At 38.1% G+C, this 12290-nt stretch overlaps 2 protein-coding genes across 5 annotated transcripts; both read right to left on the minus strand.

Moving 5' to 3' along the window:
- Nucleotides 1-54: 54 nt before the first annotated feature.
- On the minus strand, nt 55-9583 carry LOC110417479 (phospholipase D delta-like). 3 transcript variants are annotated; one of them, XM_021429835.2, is made up of 11 exons: nt 8740-9583; nt 6805-7227; nt 6251-6367; nt 5875-6069; nt 3942-4214; nt 3774-3842; nt 3467-3614; nt 2636-2784; nt 1593-1766; nt 983-1180; nt 55-749 (listed from the first exon to the last, which is right to left on the minus strand). In XM_021429835.2, exons 1-11 carry the CDS (start codon nt 8884-8886, stop codon nt 456-458), a joined length of 2187 nt encoding a protein of 728 aa, XP_021285510.1. In that variant the 5' UTR covers nt 8887-9583; the 3' UTR covers nt 55-455. The 3 variants fall into 3 exon arrangements, with proteins under 3 accessions (XP_021285510.1, XP_021285508.1, XP_021285509.1); XM_021429833.2 differs by having other exon boundaries at nt 6805-7791; nt 8740-8873; XM_021429834.2 differs by lacking the exon at nt 5875-6069 and having other exon boundaries at nt 6805-7791; nt 8740-8873.
- A 134-nt stretch (nt 9584-9717) lies between these two features.
- Nucleotides 9718-12242, minus strand: MORF1 (multiple organellar RNA editing factor). 2 transcript variants are annotated; one of them, XM_021429838.2, is made up of 5 exons: nt 11741-12242; nt 11460-11557; nt 11268-11333; nt 10348-11141; nt 9718-10204 (listed from the first exon to the last, which is right to left on the minus strand). In XM_021429838.2, exons 1-5 carry the CDS (start codon nt 12118-12120, stop codon nt 10193-10195), a joined length of 1350 nt encoding a protein of 449 aa, XP_021285513.1. In that variant the 5' UTR covers nt 12121-12242; the 3' UTR covers nt 9718-10192. The 2 variants fall into 2 exon arrangements, with proteins under 2 accessions (XP_021285513.1, XP_021285511.1); XM_021429836.2 differs by having other exon boundaries at nt 9718-10247.
- Nucleotides 12243-12290: the final 48 nt, after the last annotated feature.

Raw genomic sequence — 12290 nt, forward strand, 5'->3', positions numbered from 1 at the left:
TTAGTATGTAATAGTTACTAATTTTTGAATATAAGCATTCTAACATAAGAGCCAGCAAATACATAAAAAAGAAAAGTAAAATACAATAAATATGGCAACCGGGGCTGATTTCAATTATGTGCCAGTAATAAGCCAGCACAATTCTCAAAACTGATTCATGGAGTCACTATTAATGTCAAGACAGGAGAGCACGAACTCCATTTGTACAAATTGTTTTCCGTCCATGGACATACAGCAAAATAAGTAAGAAAAGGCAATCATCACAGCTGCCTGCTGCTGCAACCAGACAAAGTTTTCTCTTCAGGTGTTAACAATCATTACAAAGTGATCATCACATGAATGCCTGACTTGGTATCCTCTCTTTTAACTTTCCCGTAATGCTTCATCCTCCAATCTTTGTATTCAGGTGGAAGAATATGTTTTGTTACCAAAACTTATTGGAGCTTACGCTTGTGTTAAGTTGTTAGAACATCAGGAAGATTGGTGGATGCTCCAAGAACTTTACCACCGACATCAGGAAACGTTTCATAACCTGGCAATGGACCAACCGTCCCGTTTCTCCTGATTTTAATTGGATACAGCATCAAGTGTCCCCTCATTTCTCTGTAATCATCATCCACAAATGATTTCCAGTTACGTTTGGCAATCTTGTTAACAAGCTTTATACATTCCAGGCTTTGCGGTTCCCGGAAAGCATCCTCCAGTTTGCCAAGGTGTTCAGCCCACAGAGACATCCGATAACCATAAACCTACATCCAACAATACTGGTGCAACTCATAAATCTAAACAGGAATTTAGGCAAACATTAAATATATCTTATCCCCCAGAGATATTATTCTCCATGCTTCAATGCCATTTTGTTTACTTTGAAGCATATGCTAAAACAAATAAACCAAAAAAAAAAATAGTAGTATATATAAATTACTGCCTGTTGTCTGGCATTCTTGAGTATTTAAAAGTGAACAGAGCCAGAATCCCTAACCTGGCCATGTGGGTGGGATTTCTTTCCTGCCCATGTGTAATTTGGTTGGTAAGCACCCATAGCTATTTCTGTGTCCCTTGAACCATCCAATGATCTCTGGTTAATGTTTGCTGATCCCATGATCACATACTCATCATCAACTATCATCCCTTTGGCATGGACATAAATCATGAATCTGCGGAACTCTTGGGCCAATGCCTGTCAAAATATATAAGAAGAAATTTCTAGAGTTAATCAAATACAGATGATCAAAGAAAAAAACCTATCCATTAAATAGAAGGTATTATTATGCTATAGGAGAACACTCTTGCTTGATAGAAGGCAAGCTGACATCAAATCCAGAGGTAATGCTACGCATAAAATAAGTTTAGCTTCAGTCATGTGGCAAAACAACAGCATAATACACCCTGTCAAGCAGCCACACTTTGGAGGGTGTCACATTATTAACATTAGGAATTGGATAATTAATTGCATTCCATTTTGGAAGCCATTTTACTTTGATTGCCGGAAATATAATGTACATTTTGAATTTTAACCACAACATAAAGCCATCATAAAGATCTTTGTAGTAGCAACCTCATATAATTATGAGTAGATAAAAATAGCTTACCAGTGCACGGTTATCCGTTTGTTGATTTACTTGAGATGAACTTTCTGAAGAGGGAGCATCACGCTTACCGAGGCAATAGAAGTTCAAATAATCTTGTGGATGATATTGATCGGAAAGGCCTGATTTTTTGAGTTCTTGTGCAATGATTGAGTACATTACAGCCATTGTTTGTCCCTGCGTGCATTTAAACATCAAATAAAGCATAGATATTATGATAACTTGCAACTTGCCAACATGTTATCCAAAAGGTTTCGACATGGATAAGAAATAACATGCAGAAATGCAATTTGCTAATTTGCACATAAGAGCTTAATGAAAGACATAGCTTTTTCTTCCCTCCTCCCTACCTTGGGGAATCTAAAACTATCATATAATATTTTGCATTTTCTTTTCAATAGTGAATACACCACTCAAGCCAGGAAACCACCAGTTCAGTCTATTTCTGGATCTTAATTTTGCAGCCACTCAAGAAGTAAACCACACTTCTATAATTTCTTAGATCGTCAACAAGGCAACAAGGAAAAAAACGCACCAAGAATGGATAAAACTGGTTTTAGTTCTTTTCTATAGAAAATTCCTTGGTCATGCTGGAAGCATAAATAATCATAGAGGTCCTTACGATTCTATGTTACAGGCTACTTCAACCAAGCTAAATTGGCATTGGATATGCTTTAATGTTCTAGGTTTAATTTATCCCCTCCATGTATGTGAAGTGCACATCCTTTAAATTATAGGCTTTGTTGAGCATGATTTCTATGCCCACATGCACTTCTCAAAACAAAATTAATTCAAGAAAATTTGGATATGTCTTGTGTTTGCAAACAAAAATACGAGTTTGAGCAAAATGAACCTGACACCAACGTTGCTCAACAGCTAAAGGACAATGAGGTCAATAGAAAATTCAAGGATCATGAGATCCGAACTTTGCTATGCACAAAAATATGGAGCCACAGTTCAACCACATTTAAAAATTTCCTATTTTTGTTGACAATGAAAGTTCTAATTTGTAGGGCATAATTCTTAATTTGAAGAAATTAGAAAACCTGCCAAAATAATATTTCCTGCACAGCATTGCTAGTTGGCACACCCTCTGGCCACATAGGTATCACTATATACACTGAGAAACGCTCATTTGCACTGATTTTGCTGGCAATTTTCAGAGCCAATTCCATAGGGATCAAGTTATCAGCACCTGCTTATATTAAAAAAATTCCCATTAAAGATTCATCCATCTTAAATGTCACAAAGAACTGAAAGACTTTATTTAGCTTGCCCAAAAATCAGAGTAAAATTATAAGCATGTCAAACTTAGGTAAAAATCACAGATGTTAGCAGGGGAAACCCAAACAAAAATGAACCCACAATGATTAAAGACAGCTCAAGATCAATTGTTAATTATCTTACAATTAAGCTACCACTGAGACTATAAGAGAAAAACCAAGCAATGCTAGCTGCAAAAAGAACAAAAAATGCAATTACTCTAATTCTTTTTGGTGTAATGCATATACATGCCGAATGTACTCATATAAGAAAAGGAAAATAAAAGATGTTTATCTAAGAACCTACATAGTAGTTATGCATCTTTTGGCTATCTGGACGACAGTCCACTGGTTTTGTTGTTCTGAAGTTGGTTGGAGGATATAGAATACACCAATTACCATCAAAATAATATCAGATCGTAATTATATAACAACATATAAAAATAAAGGACAAATACCAATCGATGTGCATACTTGTTCAAACCAAACTGGAGAAGGAGGTGGACCAAGCCACAGCTAAATGGTAGCCCCACCTTTCCTCCAAAGACTAATCCCCAATCCACCAGCCAAAAGAAAAAAATGAAGAAGAGGTGATACTAGTCTATGATTGTTTACCTGCATTTTTGTATGATGGCCAATAATATGAAGACCCAAGGAAATATTGATTCTCTATATATATAAAGTGTTGTGCCGACCTTATTGCTTTTATATAAGCTGTATGGATGCTCCTGTCTACTTTCAAGTTCTTTCCACAGACAAGATTCTGCAGAAAAATACATCAGAATAACAAGGTTACTGATGTAAGTTCTTTTGCAACAGGGTTTCACATGGATGTAAAACTTAAAACACAAACTAAATATACCTGGTAACAACTAAGAAGACTGTACATAACATAAGGCACTATAATAGGCCAGTTTCTAACCTGAGCTGCAGCTTGCTTAACATCCTTTGGAAATCCTTTTACAGATCCAGAATCAATAGACCGGAATACCTACCAAAATGAGAATTAACATTAATCACAATGGTATAGAATCTCATCAAGATAAATAGAAGGGGTAGATGTTATTTTATAAAACTTATTCTTCCCAACCTGCACGTGCCAATTCTCAGGGTCCTCTTCATCACAAACACGCACAATTTTGTCTCCGTCAGAACCAGGAGAGGGAGATATTATCCATGAAATACGATCTACCCTTATCAAGGCCTCATCGTGCCAAGGAGTGACCTTTCTTAGCTTGAAGTCACGCCATTTTGCTGCCTTTCTCCATCTTTGTTCAAAGTTAGTCAATACATCATATGCAGCAGGACCCTCGATTTTGCAGTGTAGATCATGCCACGGTTGCCTCGGGCTTTGGGCATTAGACTATACGTAAAGAGTACCACTGTCAAAACCAATTCCACAGAATATAACAGAATTTCTTCAAGCGGCAATCTAGAAACAACACCATGTACCAGTGAAACAGCTAGATGCATGGTGGACACTCAATCATTATCACCTAAATATGCCATTTAACAGTTTTTTTTTTTTTTTTGAAAAGCAATATGCCATTTAACATTGGCATGACAGTTATCTTGCAGTTTCCAACACAATGGGAAGGAGAATACAAAACTAGGGAACCTTGGTACACCAGACATTAAGCTTATATGAGCATGTAGCCTTAAACTTGAACAACTGCATGATTACGTAAAGGACCAGCAAAGATATGCTCAAGCATCTTGGATAATGGATTGAAACTAAATTGATGTTAATCACTATACTAATCATAGAAGTCCTTGTCTATCTTTCAAGGTTTACCACAGGAAAAAATAACTAATGTCATATCTATATCCCCACCTTGCCCTCCAAAGCCTATTTAGACAATTAAACACCATGAAGGAGAACGTCTTCATCAGCTAAGTCCATTCCAGCAAAATAACTAAAAAATTTACACCTTTGGTCCAACACACTAATGCTAATACCTAGAAATTTAATTCTAGGTTTTCCTTTTATGTTGTCAAACTTTATTGGATTATCGAAATTTAATATCATGTTTAGTTTTTAGGATGGGCATCTAACCTAATACTATGTTTATGTGCTTAGGATAGGCCCAACTTAACAGATGTACTCCCCCTTACATGTAGGGACAACAGATCTAACATGTGGCAACTCATCTTGGGAGGGGACAATAACGGTGGGCAGTGCCTGATGCCATGTTAAATTTTAGATGGGCATCCAACCTAAAACCTATTGATAATAGGTCGAGCGACCCTTACTATGTTTATGTGTCTATGACACCCTAACTTAACAGATATGAGATTTCTTTATTACCGCTAATAAATTTTAGGTAAACTAAGGCTTGAAATTCAAAGACTTCAAGTGAGAAGTCAATTTCCCTGTTCAAGTTGCCAATCTTTCTATATACCATATCAATCTGCTTCCCATCCAAAATCAGATTTAATTACGTATATCTTAATGCACACCATGTCGCATATGAAAATATCTTTAATTATGTCGGTCAACCTGCCAGCTACTTTTTCTGTTTTCCCTGAGAACCTTTCTTCAACAATCCATCTTCCAGCTATTGACTCTTCAGTTTACCACTCTCTGCTCCTTCCTTGTCTGCGATTCTCTTCCCAGAACCATATCAACAGACCACCCGAACTTCTAGAATATCACGGGGGGCTAGGCAATGGCATCATAGATCTACGAGAATAAAACATAGCAGCTAACAACTTGCTCGTAGTAGATAAGTTCATATGTTTATCAGACTTAAAGCATTCGCAGAATGCAAGGTTTTCTTTTGTATAAGACTATAATCCTACATTGAAAACATTTTACATGAAAATATAAAAGATCCATTAACTAAAAGAAATTCAAGGTAACGAAACTTCATCCTCTGTTAATCCCATCGTATTTCTATTATCTGACAAAAGGAAAAAACTGTTCTAAAACCCCAGGTTTGCAGGGCAGAAACCAGTATCAACCAGAAATGTTAATGTACTCATGATCATGCAGAAAGTCTGCTGAGGAGAAAACCACTCACAGGAAATGTTGGATTATGAAAATCATCCTTGAAGACAGTGTCAAGATCAAGAAAGAGACGGTGCTCAGGGGTGTCATATCTGCCATCACATAAATCCAGACCACCTATGAAAGCAGTTATTTTCCGATTATTTCCTGAAGCTTGGGTGTCAAGAAGCACGCATTTCTGATGATGTGTGAAAAGGGTTCCCACAACCTGGACTAGAAGGATCCATTCAAGCCATGGATAAAACAACAAATCAACTGTGTAGCCATATAGATATGACCAACACATAATAGTAAAATCTTTCATGAATAAACTCGCATCTAAGCAGTAAACAGAAGCACAGTCACATTACTAATACATGGTTCCAAATTCAAAGAAATAAGTTCCTTACCTGTTGCTTGAAAAAACTAAGCTTGTTGCTTGCATAACGAGGAGCAAGCACACAACGAACACTTGAGTGTTTGAAAAATCTTTTAGTCTCTTCATCATGAGTCTGCATAACACCTACCTGCATTCAAGGCTAACATCATTCATGACACATCTATGGCTAAATAAAACTTGCAAATGAATCTATCATTCCACCGGTTTCTCTGATTAAGTGGTGTACATAGGTTAAGAGTGGTTTGGGAATGCAGCGATAACATTACAAAAACGCTTCAAGGGTCTGTGTAAGCTTATTCATAGAAATGACATTAACTGCGCTTAAATCAATCCCTTTAGTCAACTTGTGTTTTTTTTTTGGAAAGAGTGGATATTTAATTTCACTGAAAAATCATGCTCTAACATAAAAATTGCTCACAAAATCAGTTTAAAATGCTTATTTACCTATAAGGTTACATTACTTAGCCCAATATTATGGAAAAAATGCTTTCTAACATGAAGGTAAATGATACTATAAATTGCAAATACAAACTACTAGAAATGTTGATTATTCATGAACTGTACCGTTTTCAAGAGACCCCTGTCATGCGAAGTTTTATCATCCCATATCAGCATAACCACACGGACCCCTTCTTGCGACTTGTATTTCAACAACTCCCCCAAAGAAAGCTGCCCTCCATTAGGTAAAGGCTTTGTTGGTTCCCTCACAAGTTTTATAGGATGATAGACAGACCAACCAACTATATATATGAGGTGATGTGCTTCTAGAATGGCATGGCATATGTCTTCCCAGCATTTGCCTTGCTGATAAACTTTTCCACCATCAAGTAAAATTTCAGGTAGCAAAGAATCAGGTACATGAGCATCTTGATAAAGGGTCACACTTCCTCCTTTACGGAGAGGGAAATACGTATTTGGGACTCCCACGTAATCTGGTCCAGTCCCAACGCCATGTTGATATAGAGGGTTTTGTCTCATTGGCCTAAACTGAAGAGAAACATGAATTTCAGGATAGGGTTTCAAACAATTCCCAAAATGACCAATAATCGGGAACCAATCATTAATTTCATGTCCTGGAAGGACTTTTTCAACAGCTATCTCAACTACTCCTATAAGTTGAGCACCAAGAACATCATTATCCTTAACATGAAACTCAATTTTTACTACAGGATGTGCAACTGGCACAATGAAATGTTCATCCCACAGGGGGTTCTCGCAATTGGCAATTATTCTAGTTTGAGCAACAGTAGCCCCTGCAAGGCAAACAGATACATAAGGGTCACTAGTAATCATAGACTGCCTGCCTGAGGCCTTGGGTTTTTTTCGAAAGTAAGTGTCACAAGTTCCAAACATGGTGAAAAATCTCCTCATTCTTTCTGAAGCTAAATCCATATTTGGAAGAGATTTAGCCTCTATAATCCACAAGTCAAGTTCACCATGAAGAAAAGTGGTTTCCCCAATGGCCCCACTGCTTCCAGTACTGTCACGACCCATTCTGACTAGGGAATTAAGCAAATAAAAAATTGCTGAAGCATCTCAATTTTGCCAGACCTGAACCAAGAACATCAAGTCATAATAAACTTCAGGAGTGCAAGAGAAGTGGAATTCTTTGTCTGGAGTCTTAACTCAAAGAAGATCCATGAAGTTTTTTAACATATGATACTTATATCTGAAAGCTAATGAGCATCTCTAATTGAACAAAAACCTCTTGTTTGAAGGATGCAATCTAGTAATCATCACAATCAAGCAGTCAAACATAATGAACTATTCAAGAAATATTTTTATTTTCCAGAAACATTATTCAGAGGCCCTGCTCTGCAAGCTGATCCAAGAATTATCCTTGCTAATAAGAAAAAGGAATTAGATTTGACAGCACTATCACTCAAGCACTGGCATACACACACACACATCCATTGGAGGAATACAGAAAATTTTATTCTTTCTGCATACACAAATATAAAAAGGATCTTGAATATAATGAGAGCGGACTCTCATTGATGAAATGCACATAATATACCCTTGCATATGCAGTATAGTTGAAGTAAACAATTTGCCTTAATTCAAAGTTACAATAAAGGCCAAAATTGGACATCAAGGATAACGCAGACATTCAATTCTGGCCTCTCAAATGATCGATACTTATCTGCTGTAATATTATCAAAAATGGAACATGTCTGGACCATTTTCATAATAGCATATTTTCTGATCCTAATTTGACCATAATCATAAAAAAGATGAAATAATAAAAGAAAAAGGGTTTATCAACTTATGGGCAAAATTACAAGTAATAGATCAAACTTACCAAGCAAAAACAAAACATTTAACAAAAATCAATACTTTGTATTGGCAATTTGTCAATATTAGAACCACCAGAATCAAAGGCAACAGAATTCAAAATCAAACACAAAAAAAAGGAACAAACCCACATAAAGTTATGGATTGCATATTTAATATTTTGCATTAACTATAGCTTTAAGATCATTCTTGAAAAAGAATCACCTGAAGATGAGTAGAGGAGAAGAGGAACATAGCGAAAGGGGAATTGCTTCGGCCACAATTTCCTTTGGGTTTTGTTTGAGAGAGTTGAAGCGAATATGGCGGGATATATAAGGCAAAGAATGGTTTCGGTTGGAAGTTGGAACCCATTCTCCCTAACAAACGAGCACCCTTGCTCACCCGAACTAAACGTCTGATTGGAATTTGGATGTTCCCCTCCCTCCCATAAAACAAGTGTCGATTATTCTAACATTTTGCCAAAATTATGAATTATGATGTCTTTCTTCACCTGACTTAGGAAGACAGGACAAGCCTTCCTCAGTCCTTCATATTGAACCTCTTGCCCTTCCGATTCCATATTACGTTTTCTCCACCCATTGGACGTGAAAAAGAAATGCTTTAATTCACAAATAGTAGTGATAGTGAAAAATTACGGTGGGTACTCAAACTACTATGGCCATTTCCTTGGAACCTTTCCATACAACGCGGACTAGTCCTTAATCCTCAAGTTTAAGTGTGACAAGGATTTTCTCCGAGGAAAATGCACTTGGAGACTTCAGTCTTTTGGCGAAACCCAACCCCAGAAATCAATAAAGAAAAAGACTGATCAGGCATATTATAACTCTCAAGTACCTCAACTCCTTGATGTGAGGCCATCATTTCCGATTAAGGATCTGAAAGCTTTTGAATTCCAGAAGGAAAAAAGCTCGCCAGGTTCCCTCTTCAGGTTGGCTTCCATATGTTAAAAAGATTCTTTACCAAGAGAGAGACAAAAGCAGCAGAAACGAGATTCACAATTCGGCAAGGAGAACGACGGTTGGGTTGATGTTGATGAGTTTAGGTCGCGTTCAATGCACGAAGGGGATCTTCCGCGTGCTCTTACGCGGTACTAGCAGCACCATACGTATGGTTTCCTCTTCCTTGTTAATTGGGTTCTCTACTTTTGATTCTATCGTCTTTGATATTTTTGGTGAAGACGAATTGGAAAAGTACACAATGTATAACATAACGATAATCAACTACAACTTATGAATGCCGATTCATAGAGGTTTTTTTCCCAGAAAAAAAGTAATTTACAATGGCTCATCTCGACAGAAACATCCAGAGAGAAATGTTGAATGGCAACCTCCAGGCAGAATTTTCTTCAGGAAGAGAGATTCATATGGACAATGGGAGGAAATTCCTACATTTTCAGATAATGAAAAGGCAGAAACAAGAAGGCAAAATCACATTTTGATTTGATGCTAAAATTCTAGTTCAAGCTCTTAACCAAATAGGGGATGCTACAAGCTCGAACTTCACAGTCAGAAAACTGAACTAAGACAAAACAGTCGACTATTTACCACGACAGATAACAGAAACTGCTATAGGTAACTCTTAAAGAGAGAAAGAAAAGACACCATGACTCCTTTGCACGTCCATTCTCCCAATCATCTCAAAGAACCATTTGAAATCTTCAGTATCTTCCCTGCAGGAACAAACACCTTCAATCAGCAAATATTGCAGAGCACCTGACATGGCTCAAAGGAAAGAGCAACTCAGAAATGTGGCTCAGCATCAATTTATGAGCTTTTATCCAAAAGTTAAATTGATTTAAAAGGAATGCCTTACTTGGTGCATCCCTCCTTGTCCCATTGATCCGGTTGGCTCTCCTTGCACATTTCTCTGCTCTGCTTGTGAGAACCCTTGACCAGCTCCATGTCCCGGGTAAGACTGTCCATACCCGGCATTTGTTCTCTGCCCATAACCCTGCCCAGAGCCAGCAGTTGCTCCTGGCCCATAGTTCTGACCAGATGCAGGATTTGATCCTTGCCCATAACTCTGTCCATAGCCAGGATTTGCCCCTTGCCCGATACTCTGCCCATAGCCAGGATTTGCCCCTTGCCCAAAATTCTGCCCATAGCCAGGATTTGCCCCTTGCCCAAAATTCTGCCCATAGCCAGAACTCGGTCCCTGCCCATAATTCCCACCTTGTGTGGAAGCAAAGTACCTTTGATCTCCTCTGGAATCCCTTTGCTCAGGAGGCACATAATTGTGCCCATCTTTCTGATAGAAGCCCCTTCGTTCTTGGGACATATAATTTACCTGCCCCCCTTGGTTGAAACTGCCCTGGTATGAAGGATCACTTCCTTGTGGAGCATCCCTGTTGTTCATTGGTGGCTGCTGACCGTAATTTTGTTGAGGTGGATAATTTTGTGGAGGCCTATAGTTCCTTCCATCCCCTTGCACAAATCCCTGCTGATTGTATGGCAGATTTCCTTGCTGGTTTTGCATTGGGTTTCCTTGTCGCTCATACCTTGGTTGGTCAGGATTTCTATTATTTTGACGGAACCTACCACCTTGGTTTCTACCATACTGAACAGGGGGTGGCCTTGGTGTGATAACACCATTTTCATATTTGTCGCCTGGCAGTCACAGCAAAATATTCAACTCCAAGGTCAAACACTTCACAATGTAGTAGGTACCATTCAGATAAAATCAGCCAATAATGTAAAACAGGATGGGAATATCAGAAAAGGAAAACTCCTAACCTCCATACTCCTTCTTTACTGGATCAATATAAGAGTCTGGCAATACAAAAACAACCCCGGGTACATCTGTTTATACCCAAAAATTCAAAAGTCAGAATCTTTCTTTCATTTTCTCTCAAACACAGATATCAAAATCTTTAAAACGCATAATTTTTCGGGAGTAGCATGATATCATAAGCTGTAAAAACTGACCATGAAACTTTTCAGACTCTTCTTCAGACATTAAAACCTGAAAACCTTCATAAGTAGTTGTGCTACACGCATATATTCTTTTTTTCGCCTCCTCCACGCTGAAACAAATTAACCCAAAATCAGCAAACCCATTTGCAACCCACTAAAAACTAAAGATTCTAACATCAAGGCTACCTCAAGTTAACCAATCAAACAAAATGCCTAATTAAAAAAAAAAACTGCTACAAATTTATTTCCAATAATTGGGCAAAACTTAAAGATAAAGGAGAGATAAAAGGGACCTGATGCCGAGGCCTTGAGCACAAATCTGCTCATAAGTACGGACCATTTCTTCAGGGGGAGGCTTATTATCTTTGGGGAAATCAACGACGATGAGCCAATGGTTGTAATCGCAGCCTTCGAATAAAATCGTGTCTTCGGTTATCTCATCCCCTTCTTTATACAGTTTGTACTGTCTCGGAGATGAAAGTGGACCCCCCGACGATCTGAACCATCGAGATTGAAAGATACCGAAAGATGATGTTGATGATGATGAAGTACGGGTGGAATTGGAAATGGTGGCTGTAATTGTAGGGACAGCAGGGTTGGGAATGGAGAGAATGCGGTGGAGGGTGGACAGAGTAGTTAGTGCCCGATGGAGGCGAAGTGGATGCAGAGCCATGGCTAGGGTTTCGGTGGTAGATACACAAACCGCTAGGGTTTTACAGGGTTTAGGGAACTTTCTAGAGAGAGAGTGAGAGTGTCGAGAAGGTGAAATACGGAATTGGACAATACTGATTTGATTTGGGCAAATGTCAATTTAGGGCCACATGTTTTCTCTAATTGGAAAAA

Source organism: Theobroma umbraticum, unplaced genomic scaffold (assembly GCF_002168275.2).
Source record: "Theobroma umbraticum cultivar Fairchild unplaced genomic scaffold, ASM216827v3 scaffold_50.0, whole genome shotgun sequence".
In the NCBI taxonomy this organism is placed as follows: Eukaryota; Viridiplantae; Streptophyta; class Magnoliopsida; order Malvales; family Malvaceae; genus Theobroma; species Theobroma umbraticum.